Source organism: Rhinoraja longicauda, chromosome 5 (assembly GCF_053455715.1).
Source record: "Rhinoraja longicauda isolate Sanriku21f chromosome 5, sRhiLon1.1, whole genome shotgun sequence".
NCBI classification, from domain to species: Eukaryota; Metazoa; Chordata; class Chondrichthyes; order Rajiformes; family Arhynchobatidae; genus Rhinoraja; species Rhinoraja longicauda.
This window is the reverse complement of record NC_135957.1, coordinates 42,689,369-42,706,695: the sequence shown is the minus strand read 5'-3', so window position 1 is coordinate 42,706,695 and position 17,327 is coordinate 42,689,369. Positions and strand designations below refer to the sequence as shown.

At 38.8% G+C, this 17,327-nt stretch overlaps 1 protein-coding gene across 1 annotated transcript in view; it reads left to right on the top strand.

The window, feature by feature from the left end:
- The window catches only part of selenoi (selenoprotein I), a 36,398-nt gene extending 19,394 nt beyond the window's left edge, over window positions 1-17,004 (top strand). The window contains exons 2-10 of the mRNA XM_078399351.1: window positions 1,354-1,422; window positions 2,710-2,818; window positions 4,652-4,726; window positions 5,567-5,829; window positions 9,200-9,308; window positions 10,353-10,401; window positions 10,959-11,139; window positions 13,377-13,559; window positions 15,779-17,004. Of these exons, the coding sequence (XP_078255477.1) occupies window positions 1,354-1,422; window positions 2,710-2,818; window positions 4,652-4,726; window positions 5,567-5,829; window positions 9,200-9,308; window positions 10,353-10,401; window positions 10,959-11,139; window positions 13,377-13,559; window positions 15,779-15,844 (1,104 nt within the window). The 3' untranslated portion in view covers window positions 15,845-17,004. The remainder of the gene's footprint in view (window positions 1-1,353; window positions 1,423-2,709; window positions 2,819-4,651; window positions 4,727-5,566; window positions 5,830-9,199; window positions 9,309-10,352; window positions 10,402-10,958; window positions 11,140-13,376; window positions 13,560-15,778) is intronic.
- Window positions 17,005-17,327: the final 323 nt, after the last annotated feature.

The following is a 17,327-nucleotide window of genomic DNA, read 5'->3' as shown; positions in this document are numbered from 1 at the left end:
TTCTGTATCTTTTTTATGATCCCATGTCAGTAAAATTGTACGGTTTCATTGATTCTTTGCCTCGTATCTCCTTGAGGATATTTAAAAATAATTCACCAAAATATATACAAAACTCCCAACGCTAAAATTCTAGGTGAAACTTTACATGTTTTTGGATGCAGTGATAATGTAAGATGGTGTACCATAAAGTACATAATAACGATACTATATTAATACTGTAATGTTTTCATCCTGTTTTTAAAGAAAATAGGCAAGGAATGTTGAAGGCACATGCTCAAGATTTAATGTGTAATGCAGATGAAGATGCAGATACTGTGTACTGGAGATGAAATGTTCTGTTTTGAAGTACTTTGTTGCCTATTACAAAGATCAGTTGTTTTCAAAAGCTCAAATGGTTTTAGTTTAACAACCTGATACTATTAAAAGCTCCCTGATGGCTTGCACTCGTGCTACACTTTTGCAAGCTATTTATCACCAGCAACTTTGAAGTGAAAATTATGGATGCTGGAAATTTGAAATAAAATTAGAAAATGTCTCTAACATTAGGGTAGTGAAAGCTGTGAACTGTTACTCTTTCACAAATGCTGCTTGACCTAATGATTCGTTGACAATGTAGAGGAAACTACAGGTGCTCCCCAACTTACAATGGGGTTATGTTCCGATAAACCCATCGGAAACCGAAAATATCGTACGTCCAAATGCATTTAAATACACCTGATCACGTGGCCGGAGACGAGCTATGGATCGCTGCTGTTGCCTGCCGTTTGCACCATTGTAACATCAAAATATTGTATGTCGAGGCATCATTAGACCTCGACATACGATATTTTGACGTTACAATGGTGCAAACGGCAGGCAACAGCAGCCAACAGCAGCGATCCATAGCACTGGAGCACCTGTAGTACGTTTTCACTAAAATAAATTATGCAAATCTGTTTATTAGGGAGTGAAATTCCCAACATCCTCACCAATATTGCCCTCCTACTCTATGATGAACATTGACTTCTCCAACTTTAGATAGTTCCTCTGCCCCTCTCTTCCCCTCCCCTTCCCAGATCTCCCACTGTCTTCCTGTCTCCACCTATATCCTTCCTTTGTCCCGCCCCCCCTGACATCAGTCTGAAGAAGGGTCTCGACCCGAAACGTCGCCCATTCCTTCTCTCCTGAGATGCTGCCTGACCTGCTGAGTTACTCCAGCATTTTGTGAATAAATACCAATATTGTTAAAAAGAGAAATTCATCAAATGAGTCGTATTTTGCTCAAGTGTTGCAATTACTATGTTGTCATTTGGATAGCCTAACAATTTATAAAAGTTAAGATTTAAATTATTTTTTTTTCTCATTTCTTTACAGTATAGCGCAGTGGACACCAATCCGTTGTCTGTGTATGTTATGCACCCCTTTTGGAACTCTGTAGTAAAGGTAAAGGCATGTTGATAACTTCTACCATTGCTAAATCCAGATGTAGTTCTCGATGTACTATATGGTATGAGGTTGAATTAAATTTGTTAGGAAAAATTTTAATAAACAAAAAAGTGCACTAGATTTCATTGTTTAAAAAAAAAACCTGGTGATTCAAAGGAAAATATTCAGCTAATGTTATTTTTTAAAAGTATCATGCAGCATTATTAAAAATGCAAGCTACTCTGATGTACTAGCCTGAAGTTAGAAGCCATATTGACCATATGAGTAAAAACCAATGTGGGGATGTCTCCTGAAGATGCAGATAATAAAATTACTGACCATCATAGTCCCATTCTCATGTTACACAAGGTCCACTGTTTTGAATGTCGATATACAATAACTAAAGTGGCAGCTGGCTTTATAAGTGATAGGAGTAGAATTAGGACATTCGATGCATCAAGTCTACTCTGCCATTCGCATTCAATCATGGCTGATCTATCTCTCCCTCCCATTCTCCTGCCTTCTCCCCATAACCTCTGACCCCGTACCAATCAAGAATCTATCTTAAATATATCCACTGACTGCCTCCACAGCATTCTGTGGCAAAGAATTCCACAGATTCACCACCCTCTGACTAAAGAAATTCCTCATCTCCTTCCTAAAAGAATGTCCTTTAATTCTGAGGCTATGACCTCTAGTCCTAGACTCCCACTAGTGGAAACATCCTCACTATTCTGTACGATTCAATGAGGTCCCCCCTCATTCTTCTAAACTCCAATGAATATAGGCCCAGTGCAGTCAAACGCTCATCATGTGTTAACCTACTCATTCCTGGGATCATTCGTGTAAACCTCCTCTGGAGCCTCTCCAGAGCCAGCACATCCTTCCTCAGAAATGGTGCCCAAAATATTCCAAAAATGTGGCCTGACCAGCGCCTTATAGAGCCTCAGCATTATATCCCTGTTTTTGTAAACAAGACCTCTCGAAATAAATGCTAGCGTTGTGTCTGCTTTCTTTACTACTGATTTGACTTGCAGATTAACTTTTTGGGAATCCTGCACCAGCACTCCCAAGTCCCTTTGCACCTATGATTTCTGGATTCCCTCCCCATTTAGAAAATAGTCTATGCCTTTATTCCTACTACCAAAATGCATGACTCCACACTTTGCTACTCTATTTCTGGATTCTCTCCCCATTCAGTGGCATATTCAGTGTTAAGATTTTAATTTTCTGATAAACCTAGTTAATCTGCATGGGAGAATTTGTGATTTCCATTTTTATCAACCTTTGTTTTTATTTTTATAGATTTTACCGACCTGGTTGGCACCAAATCTGTTGACATTCTCTGGTTTCGTGCTGCTTGTACTTAATTTTTGTATGCTGGCCTATTTTGATTATGATTTTTATGCTTCAGGTAAGACTTTGGATACTGTATGTATTTTAAAAAAATGAATATAGTTGAAACTAGTATGGTCAGCCATGATCACATTGAATGGCGGTGCTGGCTCGAAGGGCCGAATGGCCTACTCCTGCACCTATTGTCTATTGTCTATTGGGTAGCAATTCCTGGTAGGCATTGCAATGGGTATCCCATTAATTTCACTGTTTCTTGCAACTTGACTGGAATTCTTGCTTGAGCACTAGTTAGTTGCTCTTTAGGGTGCTGTATGTTCCCTTTAGCACTGTCTACCTTTTTTTAATTGTTTCAGGTACATGTTCAATTTGGTTGTGATACTGCTGGTTGATGTAGAATCTTGGCACCACCCCTCCTCTTCCATTCATTGATGAACCATGGCTTGTGGTTAAACTCTGAACATTGATTGTGGGACCTGCAGTGTTAACCACATCTTGCTACTGAGCAAATGCTGCATGAACACCTGGTCAATGAACATGCACTTCTTGTCTGGTACCACAGCTTGTACTAAATCCAGTACCATGCATTTTGTTTTGCATGTTTGGCTTGGCCATCAGATGGAAGTCGTGGCCAAGGATGTTTGTTACCATACTGCCACTGATCAACTTTCACCTGGTTGATAACTTGTATATTTAGTCTCCATCCTCACCAGCATTCACATGCTACTGAAATAAACTGGAGCTATTGTGCTGAGCCAGTGTAGACCAGCATGAATACCAAACAGCAAATTTACCAAACCCATGTCCTGAGTAAATATTGACAATGTAAATGACCAAATACATGATTTTAAAATCATTGAATTAAACTCAATTTAGAAAATCTAAATTATATTTTGGTTTAGAGATACAACATGGAAGTAGGTGCTTCGGCCCATCGAGTCCATGCCAACCATTGATCACCCTTTCGCACTATTTCTGCTATCCTACTTTCTTGTCCACTCCCTACGCACGGGACGATTTGCAGAGGCCAATTAACCTACATACGTCTTTGGGGAGTGGGAGCACCCGGAGAAAATACACATCGTCACAGAGAGAACGTGCAAACTCCACATAACACCCGAGGTCAGGATTGAACCTGGGTCTCTGGCGCTGTGAGGCAACATCTCTCCTACCTGTGCCACTGTGCTGCCCAGTGTGATTAAGTGTGGTTAACCTGTGGTTAAACTTTCATTATTAATCTAAGTTGCTCAACAGCTCTCTTTTTATTATATTGCCTATACAGAGACCCGTTAGCTATGGTTACATGTGTTGCTTACAGCTTATACAATTGTTTGGAAAATTAGGCGCAAGTAGGAAGTTCCTGAAACTTGTTAAGCAGAAGCTTGTGATTGAGTTTGTGTAATTACTTCAAAAGCAGCACATTTTTGAGTATTTTCCCATGATTTTGTAACCATGTGTCACAGCAGCCTCATTTCCCAGTTTAAGTACTGGCTTAAATCATTAGTTTTACCTTGTAATTTGCAAGTTTAAAATAGAAATTAAGTACATTTAAATCATTACAGACTTGTCACAAACTTGTGAATAGAAAACAAGCAATTCTTTCAATGGCTTTTGCTAATCTTCATATTAGAACTTTTTTCAGCATTCCGAAACCTCATTGCTTTATTTTCTGCTCTTTGAATCGATTATCCCATCAGCTGTATATCTTTGTAATGAGTGCATTATAGGGGTTGAGATCAACTGTATTGTCCCTTATGCTTAATAAATTGGAAAGAGCTATTTGGTTTTTGGCAAAATGCAGAAAGTTTTGTCCTGTTATATGCAGGAAATGCTTAAATAAGCATCGCGTCTGATTTGGAGAATGACCCTCAATTTTATTCTTTTTCTGTTGCAGGTGAAGGTTATCAGCACGTTCCAAGTTGGGTGTGGGTTGTCACTGGATTCCTAAACTTTACAGCATATACGCTAGGTGATACTGTTATGGTTACTAATTTATCAAATATTATGATATAAAGACACAGAGCATGCTTGAATCCTTTATTTGTGACTGTTCTAATCCTGCATTGTGCTAATACCTAACTTCTTCACTCCATTATCTATTCTTTCTTTAAGTTCCTCTCCACTGATCTCACCCTGAATAAATTTGAGGATTACTTGAATTAAGATTGAGGCAGTCTGCATGGTTGCCTCTGGTGCTTTCATCTCCTCTAGTGGTCCACAGCACCTGATTTCCCAAGACACACTTTCCTTTGGCACTTCTCTCTCTCCATGGCCTTTCTAAGCTCCTCTTGTTCATGTGACCTTTTTCTCTCCTTTTTTTCTCCCCAACTGCTGCTGACCACCCAACTTGATGATTTTATCTGGTCCACTGATTCAGTCTTGCACCAATCTGGTTTGAATCTTAATTCTCCTCTGAAATCTGCACCTTTATGTAAAAGTAATGAAGCGCAAATTCTGTGTAACATTGCCATGACTATTATCTTGGTGCTGACTCACGAGGGATGATTAATATCACAAATCATTAATTGTCACAGCTGATCGAGGAAATGTGAAATATTTTTTTAAGAAGCTTTGAAAATTTACACTGTTTTGATCAATTTAAAGATACAAAGTGAATTGATGGAGTTGATATAGGTTAACCTGAGTCATACTGAATAGTAGAACTGGCTAGAAGGGCTGAACAGCTTGCTCCTGTTCCTTAGAACTAAAATAGCAAAAACTTCATTGAATGGCAGGTGACTTTTTATTCTAGTATGATTGCGTTGGAATCTGTTCTATACAATAAAAATCTCCTCTTGATTCCTTGCAGATGGAGTTGATGGGAAGCAAGCACGACGAACAAACTCCAGCACTCCCCTTGGAGAACTCTTTGACCACGGTTTGGACAGTTGGGCATGCATATTTTTTGTGGTCACTGTTTACTCCATCTTTGGACGTGGGGGGGCAGGTGTTAGTGTCTTCACGCTTTTCCTCATACTGTGGGTCGTATTGTTTTCCTTCATCCTTTCACACTGGGAGAAATACAATACAGGAATTCTTTTCCTTCCTTGGGGATATGACCTGAGTCAAGTGGTAAGTGACTTTCAAAGTTTAAATTGTCATTGTTTGTAGATCACCACGGTATTGTTATTGATTCATTACAGTCATGTATACTGACCTGCAATGAAGAACATTGTATGCATAGGGGTGACAATAGTTCTGCTGGGTACAAAATAGAATTACAATGATGTTGCCAGGGCTGAGGAATTACTATTGAGGATAGACTGCATAAAACTGAGGCCTGGATGTGGTAAACAGAAAATATTTATTTATCTCAGTAACTAGGAAACATAAAGAACATCTGTGGATGCAAAGAAATGGTTGATGTTTCAGGTTGAGACTGTGCAGCATCTCAACCAAAGGACTGTGCAGCATCTCAATCTGAAACACCCAGATGCCTTGCAATTGCATATGGAAAGAATCCGTCTATAGAGCATGCCATCTCCCTTGCATTCAACTCTGGATTGCCTTTGACAATAAGAACACCTTTGAATGCTCTTCGTTAACTACAGCTCAGCCTTCACCATCATAATTCCAAATAAGCTCGTCCCCATGCTTCTAGACCTTGGCCTTCTGGAACTGGCTTCTGGACTTCTTGACTGGCAGACCTCAGTCAATTTGAATTTGTCGTAACATTTCGTTTATCCTCTCCCCCAATTCTGGTGAAGCTCAGTTGTGTGCTCAGCCCATGTACGCCCAAGGTTCTGTGGGTAAGTACAATAACGATGTTTAAGTTCACCAATGATGCCATTGCTGTCAGCAGGATCAACAACAGCGATGACACAGAGTACAGGAAAGAGATCGAGACCCTGGTGTTGGGACAACTCAGCAAGATGAAAGAGTTGGTTGTTGACCTAAGGATGTATGGGGGTGAGCACCACTCTGTCCTCATCAACAGAGCTACTGGAGTGATGGTCAACAGCCTCAAGTGCCTAGGCATCCATATCACCAGCAACTTGTGTGTAGGAAAGAACTGCAGATAGACACAAAATGCTGGAGTAACTCAGCAGGACAGGCAGCATCTCTGGAGAGAAGGAATGGGTGACGTTTTGGGTTGAGACCCTTCAGACTTCACCAGCAACTTAACCTGGTCTCTTCACACTGGTGTAGCAATCAAGAAAGCACATCAGCATATTTACTTGGACGTCTGAAAAGATTCAGCATGTCCACGAGGAATCTCTCAAACCTGTATAGAAATACTATTGAAAGTATTCTGATGGGATATTTCTCAGCCTGGTGTAGCAGCTGCTCTTGACTGACTGAACCTGCAGAGAGGCATGAACACAGCCCAGTCCATCACAGTCTCGTCACTTCCTTCCATCCAGTCCATCTTCATGGCCATTGCATCAGAAAGGTTGGAAGTATTGCCTTTTCTCTCTCCTACTTTCTGGGAGAAGATACAGGAACTTGAAAACTTGGATATCTAGAATATCTTCTTCCCCACTGACATAGAAACGTAGAAAATAGGTGCAGGAGTGGCCATTCTGCCCTTCGAGCCAGCACCGCCATTCAATATGATCATGGCTGATCATCTAAAATCAGTACCCCGTTCCTGCTTTCTCCCCATATTCCTTGATTTCCGTGAGCCCTAAGAGCTATATTTAACTCGCTCTTGAAACCATCCAGTGAATTGGCCTCCACTGCCTTCTGTGGCAGAGAATTCCACAGATTCACAACTCTCTGGGTGAAAAAGTTTTTCCTCATCTCAGTCCTAAATGGCCTACCCCTTATTCTTAAACTGTGACTCCTGGTTCTGGACTCCCACAGCATCGGGAACATTTTTCCTGCATCTAGCCTGTCCAATCCCTTAAGAATGTTATATGTGTCTTTAAGATCCCCTCTCACCCGTCTACATTCCAGTGAATATAAGCCCAATCAATCAATTCTTTCATCGTATGTCAGTCTCGCCATCCCAGGAATTAACCTGGTGAACCTATGCTGCACCCCCTAAATAGCAAGAATGTCACATAGCTTTGTGACATCACTCCTGAACCAGTCATCTGTTTCAGTATCCCTCCTGAGAGGTGCTGGTTCATAGTTTAATGCTTTAACTCTGCTTCATTGGGTTATTGTCATTGTACAATAAAGTTTTTATTGCATTACGGGTTGAACACCGATTTTCCGGAAACTAATGATATGCCCTCCCCCTATAATCCAGACACAATTACGAGAGCTCAGTTTAAAATTTCCCTGAGCGACCACAGGTGGCATTGCAAGGAGCAAGCGCTCCTTTGGGTCATGTCCCTCCATCGCAAAAGTCATTTGTTTACATCTAAATATTGAAATTCCTCCTTGGCTTTGTCTAATTCTATCTCTGTAGGCTCAATGTTTAAGTTTTTCATGTTTCAAGTCTACCTGGCCACCACACACCACCCCATAATCCCTCCTCCCACAATTCTGTTCAATTTCCCTCTTCGCCTCTGGAACTCTCAAGTCAAGCCTTCTCTAATTTACTGGGCCAAAGCTTCTGAACCAACTCACAGGTTGCACCAATGAGCCCTTCGCCCACTGCATGGTCCAGTGACATGGCTGCTGTTGTGGTTCACGTTGTAGCCCCCAGGGACAGCGCTTTCTTCAGGCCGCCACCTCCCACAGAATGCGCTCAGTCCAACTGTGTCACCGGACCTTGTGGTGGGTGAAGAAGGGCTTGCTGTTGCGCCTTGTGAGTCCGGAATGGGGTCAAAAACCATGGCTCTAAACGGACGGGGAGACGGTGGGAGCTGGGGATGGGTCAGCAAGTCATTCCAGTAAACATTCAGTTTGCATTTTATATTTGTTTGAGTTAAGTTTCTGACACTATATGGTACTTTAGAGACATGGGAAGGGTGCCATTAGCGGTCCAGGGATGTATTGTCATTTGTTTATCATGTGACCTCTGTTGATCCAGAAAAACAGATAATCCAGAAAGGCTCTGGAACTGAGGATGCTGGAAAATTGATGTTTAATCTGCACTTCAGTTTTTTTTGCACTACAATCTTGCACCATCTTCTGTTTTGCACTTATCATTATTTATTGTATTTAGCGTTACTATATTGATTGTATTTATTCTAGGCTTCATGTGAACAAGGAATTTAATTGAACCCTGGTGTGTATGACAAACTCATCTAAATCTGAGTATTTAGATGAGCACCTGAAGAGCAGTAACCTATAGGACTATAAGCCAAGAGCTTGGAAATTGCCAGCAGGTATAACGGGTGAAGGACTGCCTTCAGTCTATTTTTTTAATGCAGTTCTGATGGTGCTGCATTCCTTCAGTAGGAAATATGAAATCGTTACAGAATATGTCTTTACAAATGGTTAAGAATTACCATTTGTTCATTTAACAAACAACATAGTTGTATCTCAATTTCATGTAAATTTTTAACAATATCAGAAAAGATTCTTTTCTCTAATTATATTGCAGACCATTTCAATTGTTTACATTATAACTTCAATTGTTGGAGTCGAAGCTTGGCATGGACCCGTCTTCCTGAAATTCCAGTACAGAGATCTCTTCGCCACCATGATTTTGAGTATGTACCTTCATTTAGTATGGTATTGTGTACCTTGGTTTATAAAAAAAGAGGTTCTGCACATGGTGAACTATTGATTTCAGTTTGAGACACAGGATAAATGTTATTAACTTGCCCTCAAGGTGTGAAAATTGCATAGACCTGTATCACGTGAATTTAATAATTCTGAAATGTTTACCTTATCCCTTTTTTTTCTGGGGGCTTCTGCCAAGGGAAGTTATGAAGACAATCCAATAGTGCAAAGCAATTGATATTCCTGCTTCTGGCACAACAATATATTGCACCAGACAGTAGGATTTATTGGTTATGATTGTTTTCAGGTTTAAATTTTAATGTGAAATATATGCTGCAAGGTTTAAGTTGGGATAATAAAGTTATGTGGTGGACAAAGAATCCATGCAGCTAGAAGTTATCAAAAGTTTAAATTCTCTAAATCTGGCTTGATCAAGCTATTTACTTTTTGGATCTTGGAAGTGCATTCTATAAGGGCCACGAACAATGTTTATTTGCCGATTTGTTTCCCTTAATATGAAACTGCCGATCAAGGAATAAGGTTTAAGAAATTCAAACAGTTGATACAGAAAATAAGGCACAAACTGAGATACCTTTTCAATTGGACCACGTAGGCAGCACCACGTAGGCAGAATGTTAAAGTTGTATGATAGACTAGTCCGTGACAATAGACTGTTGGTCTGTGTCCACCTCATTAATTTTATAATTTTAGTTGTTGAGGTAATTGAAAATCTGGACACATTTTTTGTACATTATTTGACTTCTCAAAATGTGGACTGAAATGTGAAGATGATATGGACTCCAACCTATTTTCATCAAATTTTCAGCAATGTATTACGTAAAAAAGTACGGTATCTGTAGCTTATCAGAAGAGCTCATCGATGCTTTGTTGTCATTCTGAGCAGACCACCCGTGGTTTTTTTGCATGTGGAATTTGTTTAGAATATTACAATGTACATTGGAATGAAAGTAAATGCCATTGGTTTAATGAATTTGTATTAATGCCTAAAAATGGATTAATCTGTTTTGTAGGTTGTGCCTTTATCATCACATTTCCTGTGAGTTTGTACAATGTTTTCAAGTAAGTTGATTTAACATCTTTTCCATTTTGGTATTAATTGTTAATTGCTTTCAAATTTTTCATTTCAAAAGCTGATTTTTGATACTTAGAATATCCCTACTGACTATTATTATTCACTTAATTTCCACACTCCATTTTCTTCCCTCTCCATTTCAACTAGTCTCGGAAATTAATGACTGCATGTATTTACAGAGCAAAGGGCTCTGATTCCTGTAGTTTTTAGCATTAGCTGTGAAGATGTTATTTTATTGGATATTATTATAATGCTAATGCCGTCTGATGAGTAAGGCACTGTAAAAAGTACATAAAGACGTGATCATATGCTAATTAAATATGGTTTGGCAAATCTTATAAATGTTGGGAAACGTACTTGGCAAAATGTAACTAGTTTTTTCATTTAAAGTATTTCATTGACTTGGAGATCTGTCGTGAGCTAAATATTGAAGTATCGTGCACTGTATTTCATGCTGGGGTGTTTTATGGTAAGTGTGCACTTCCTAAATGACGGTTGTCAAAGTTGCACTGTTTTGATTCGCTCTATTTTCCTCAATTCCTAGGGCATATAGGTCTGGCACTCTGAAGCAGCATTCTTTTTACGAAGCTATGCTTCCATTCATTTCGCCGCTAATGCTCTTTGGTCTCTGCATGCTTTGGGTCTGTACGTCACCATATGATGTTATAGAGAAACATCCAAGAATACTTTATTTCTTGGTTGGGACAGCATTTTCTAATATTACGGTAAGTCCACTCCTGCCAGATTATTCGTGAAATTTCTCAGTCTACATAGTGCTCTATCTATACCGACGGTTACAGTTCGAGAATCATCTATAATGCAAATTCTGTTCTCTACTGCAAACTGTTGTCTAAATCACTTTTTTGGCCTTGGCATTAACATGGACTATCCATTCACTGCATCTTGTAATATTCCCCTTCGTCCAGTCTCCAGTTTAGCCATGAGCTTGAATCTTGAGATGCTAACCATACAACATCCATTCTTACCTCCAAAGAAGAAATATCGACTCCTCGCATATTCTTTCATTCAAATCGACTTTCACTCAAATATCTTGAATGACTTCTTACAAATTATTGCCCTAATTTGAATCTTTCCATCCATGTCGAAGTTCATACACATGCAGTTACCTCAAAACCCTGCACCTAACATTCTCCAAACTCCCTCTGTGCTATAGCACTATAACAGTTACTGTCAGAGTCATGGACTTCAAGCTTCATGGTGACAAAGGTAACTCAATCAAACCTTCAGGTGTACACCTCTGGTATGCTGTGATCATCCTCCAATGCTTTTCTCTCTCTCCACTAGTTGGGATCCTTGTGTTTCCATTCTTATTTATCTTGGCCCCATATTGCTTCCTTAGTTATAGCCTGTAGGAATTGTATAACTTTATACATGGAGCTAACTGCATCCTGGTCCATCTCACCACCATAATTCAGATTTTAATATCTTAGTAAAGTGTTGATTATTCAATTGGGTTCGACTTCAAACTATATTCTTTAGCTATTGACTCTCTGCTTCTCCTTGCCAGAGTCTGAGGCTGAACGAAACAGTTCTTGATTTTAATGGCATTACTGATCTTGAAATGAGTTGTGGGCTACATCCAAGTCATTATTAAGTCTATCTGTTTTAACTGTGTAACATTGTCTGCCTCTGACTGTGCCTGACCTGGCTGGCTTGGTGATTGAAACCATACACACACTTTCGTAGCAGGCTATTCCAGTACTCTTCTGGACAACATGTCTTCTGCTAATTGCACTTGCAGTTTTTCTTGTAACTTAAATTCAAGGTTCATTGACCCATTGTACATATGCTTGCTCCTCCATTTCAAGTTCTCATTTTCAAACCTACTTCTGTGGCAGCCCTTTTTAAAAAAAATTTCTTAGCCCTCCAATCCGCTGAAATCTACAGTACTCCATTTCTGACTTCATGAGCATCCCCAGTTTTGATCTCCTCAACACTGGCAGATGTATTTGAGTGTCAAGTTCTATGTCTCTACCCATCCTTTCCTCGACAAATTTAAAACCCATCTATTTTGCCAAACTTTGCCATCTACTATCACCATATGCAAATTTGTGCAGATCGTCAAAAAAGGAAAGTTTTGTCTGGTAACTCTTTTGAATCGTGTACCGTAACATCTCGAGATGCTTTTTAACTAAAAACTGTGAAAATGGACATTGTGGGTGTCAGGCTTTTGTGGAAGACTAAATCTCACCTGAGAATCTATCTTGTAGCGCTCAGTTTGAACCCACAGCTATTGAGCAGTTGTCTTGTTTTACAAATCAAGAGGATGTGGACTAGAGATAAACTGATTATCGATATTTCAGCATTAGCTGATAAGTTTATAGCTGTCATCAATGTGATGTATGGCAATTGAAATTAAAAGTCAACCATAATTATGACTGAATAGAAAATCAGCTCACAACATGAGGATAACGTAAACTGTTAATGTCACTGAGCTGATTCATGTCACTGTTTTCTACTGCTACTGGATGTGACTTTTGAAATAACCCATAATCAAAAAATATGTAATTCGGATTGTTGAAATGTGGGAATTGGGAATAGACCACAATCAATGTGGCATACTTTATTTGGAATTTAAATAAAATTAGTTCCCAAATATATCACTTTACATTTCTTGCAATGTTCAAAATGATTTAAAGCAGAAAATTAGTTTATGCACAGTTTATTATTTAAAAATAAGCAAGCATCACATTTGCTCTTTGGTGTACATGGAGTATTTCCAATGACATTTAATTTATAGTATCTTAAGGTTGCATAAAGTTGATAACTATAGTTCTGAATATGTTGGTAAATTGGGCAAGTTGTGCACCAATTCTTTTAATGCTGCAAACGGCAAATATTTTCCAGATAAGACAGATTGTGGCTTAAAATCTGTGTATTTGAGCAGTTATAGAGTTTTTAAAAAATCAATGTGACTTAACTTGCTTTCTTCTACTTGCAGTGCAAACTCATAGTTTGCCAAATGAGTAACACTCGCTGTCAGCCCCTCAGCTGCCTTCTCCTGCCTTTGGCTGTAGGTGTGATCTTTGTGATCTCTGGTGTTCTACAAGACAAAGAGTATTATCTTCTTATCATACTGACCATATTAATAACCGCTGCACACATTCATTATGGAGTATGTGTGGTGAGTACATTTCTTTTCTCAAATTGTTGCTCTTATTGTGATATGTGATGAACAGTAGCGTCAAGCTAATTCTTAAGAATGCAAAATACTGGAGTAACTCAGCAGGTCCGACTGATCCATCAGCCTAAAGAATGTTTCTGACCTCAAAAATCACTTATTCGTGTTCTCCGGGGATGCTGCCTGACTTGCTGAGTTACTTCAGCATTTTGTGTTGTCTTTTGTAAACCAGCATCTGCAGTACCTTGTGTCTAATCCTTAAGAATAAATTGTAAACTTTCTGAATATTGAGTCTTTGCAACATTTTCATCTGAATTCCTAGCATTGTATTGTCAATGGGAGCTTAAAAAATGTTCTAGCCTGACCCAGTAGGATAGAATACAGAACATGTTGGCAAACTGGACCCAAAATTGGCTTGATGTGAGGCAGAGTGTAGTGGTTGAGCAGTGTTTTCATGTATATAAATAACTTGGATATGATGTAAGTGGACTGATTAAGCAAGTTTGCTGATAATAGAGATTGGTTGAGCAGTAAATACTGAAGAAGGTTGCTAAAGGATGCAGGGGTATGGATCAGTTAGAAAGTCAGGTGGAGTGGTGGCAGACAGTATTTAATCCAATAGAATGTGAGAATGCATTTTTGGATGTTGAATAACAACAGGACAAATGGAATTAATGGCTGGGAACTAGGGAGCATTGATGTTCTGAGGGACTTTGGGGTGCAAGTGCATGGATCCCTAAAAATGGTGATACAGGTGGATAGGCTAGTGAAGAACGCATTCGACATGCCTTCAGAGGCTAAGACATTGAATATGAAAGTTAAGATGCCATGTTACCTGGAGCATTGTGTGCAGTCCTGGTTGTCACAATGGAAGGATGTGGTAGCAAATCAGTGCAGAAGAGATTCAGTAGACGAAATGGAGGTTTGTAGTTATAAGGAGAGATTGAATAGGCTGGGCTTATTCTCATTGGAATGTAGGAGGTTATGGATAACCTTAGAGATTTATAAAATTGAGGGTCACAGGTTGATAGAATGAGAGAGGGATTTAATGGGAGGGGAGAGTCACCTAAAGGAGATTTGATGGGTAAGTTTATCGACAGAGGGTTGGTAGTTATCTGGAATGGGCTGCTAAAGGAGATGGTAGAAGTGAATACAATTGTAATGTTTAAAAGGCATTTGGACAAGTACCTGGATAAAAAAGACAGTGGTGCAGGCCTTATGCAGCCAAGTATGACTGGCATAGATAGGCATCACAGTCAGCATGGATGAATTAGGCCAAAGGGCCCATTTCTATGCTATTCAACTGTATGACTATGATGGGCAGAATCTTAGAGTAATACAACATGGAAACGGCCCTTCAGCCCAACTTGTCCATAATGACCAGGATGACTAGTCCCATTTGTTCTCGTTGGGCCCATGTCACCCTAAACCTTTCCTATCTACTGCCCTGCAAGGGATAAAGTCCTAGCCTGCCCAATCTCTCCCTACAGCTCAGCCCCTCATCCTTCAAAATCCCTGCACTCTTTCCAGCTTAATGGCATGCTTCCTAGAGCAGGGTGACCAAATTTGAACACAATACTCTAAATGCGGCCTCACCAACATTTTGTACAACTGCAACATAATGTCCCAACTTCTCTAATACCATGACTGAAGATGGAAAAGCAAGCATTCTAAATAACCCAATACTTTGGAAATGGCAATTAATAATAAAATGAGTGAGAACTTACTGGGAAGAAAGGGTAAGAGGTTTAGAAGGGATTTTCACCAAGACAATGGTTGAAATCGAACTACCCAAGGGCAGGAACACTCTTAGCACATTAAGTTTCAAGACAACCACCTGAATCATCAAAGCATAATAGGCTACAGAGGAAGCGCTGGTAAATCGGTTTAGCACAGCAGTATGTAGATGTGTCTTTCCTGGGGATTGCCTGGATCGGGCACCGCTCCTAAGAACTAGAGTGCGGACTGGTCTTTGCAAGTGGCGTCAAAACATGGCACCTCTTGCATGCTGACTCAGTGGACTATTTCTGTACACTGCTAATCACGGGTGCTTGGGTATGGCAATACTCTACTGGACTGTTCGTAAGAAAATAATTTCCTTCTGCATTTGCACACGTAATAATGAAGCACAATTTAACCATTCAAACCATTGAGATGTTGGTTCAATTACCATGATTCTATACATATTTGAGAATAGTGTTTTTTATTTTTATCTTAAACAGGTAAATCAGCTGAGCAAACATTTTAACATATACGCCTTCTCCTTGAAGAAACCAAGTACAGAATGACTAGAAGAGGAGCAGAAAATATGTTTACAGGCTTCTGAAGTATTGTAATGAATGGTCATTTCAGCAGCCTGTGAATGCTTTGGCCATCACTGCAAACTGTCCACCATCATCACTAGAAAACAGAAGAATCAGACTGTCCATTTATGAGTATTAAAAGATTGTTTTATAAGTGATTTGCTGTTAATACAGGTGTAATAGTTCAATTAAGTATTTAAATAGACATTGAAAGTACACAAACAAAAATTGTGTGCAACTGACTAGCACTGGTTTTATTTTCGTGATGCTCACATTAAATGTGCTGTTGAAATCTTTAATAGATGGTAGCATGCATCCAAGAAAATATGAAAAACTTCAACAGATTTCTATTTTATAGATTCAGTCTGGGTCATGGGCATTACGATTATGTTTTTGTAAATTACTCATTGGAAGATTGGTGTACCTATATTTCCTTAATACATGTTTTCAAAGACCATTCCATTTTTGCTTATAATGCTCATCAATGTTTTTTTAATTTATAGCTGACTTGAGCAAATCTGATAATGGAAATTGATGTTTTTTTAAGAGTTGAGTATGAGAGGGTGGCATATTGGAAATTGTCAAAAGCCATAATTAAAGCATGTATTTGAAGATATTTTGAATGAGTAAATTATAAAATTTTACAAAGGGAATTGAATGAAAATGTACAATTGTTTTGGACATTGATAGTTCTCGGAAACCAATCAAAACCTTCTGTTTTCACTTTTCAAATATTCAGCTTTGTGATGGTGAATGCATGTTAATTTTCTGCTTTAATTTAGTTTATTTCATGGAGGATTGTGCTTGAATGAAGAGTATACTGAAAGCCTTGGAGCAAAGTATACTTGGAAGGAATAAGCATGACTAACAGCAATTGTTTGTATAGATGCAAAAGCAAACTATTTGTACCTAAACTATGTTTAGGAACGGCAATGAATACATTGTGTGGATGTTCACATTTTAGTAATTTCACTTCAGTGAGGGTTTGGTGGTATTTATGTCTAGATGGTTCTGCTTGATGGTGTAACAATTTGGTATGATGGATCCTTAATATGAGTACAACTTACAAACACCTTTTTACATAGAGGTACTGTATTTCTTACTGGTGACACCATAATAAAACATGGCAACAATATTCACCTTCATGTTACATTGGTGTAATTTCTGTTTAAAAAATTTATGCCAATGGAATGATGTCAGGTCTGTCATTTACACAATTTTTTATCTGATTTAAAGCAATTCAACTGATAAAAATAAATTTACCAGAAAGATGAAACAATGTTGATATCTTCCTCTGACATATTCCACTCTATGGCTTTAAGACTGCAGAGTGCATCTTTCATTTACATTTAGAAATTGTGTCGCACACTACAACCGTATAAACCTTTCCAAAAATATACAAAATAGACTTGTGCTGATATTATTACATGCCTTAATTCTTTAGATTATTTATCAACCTGTGGGTACA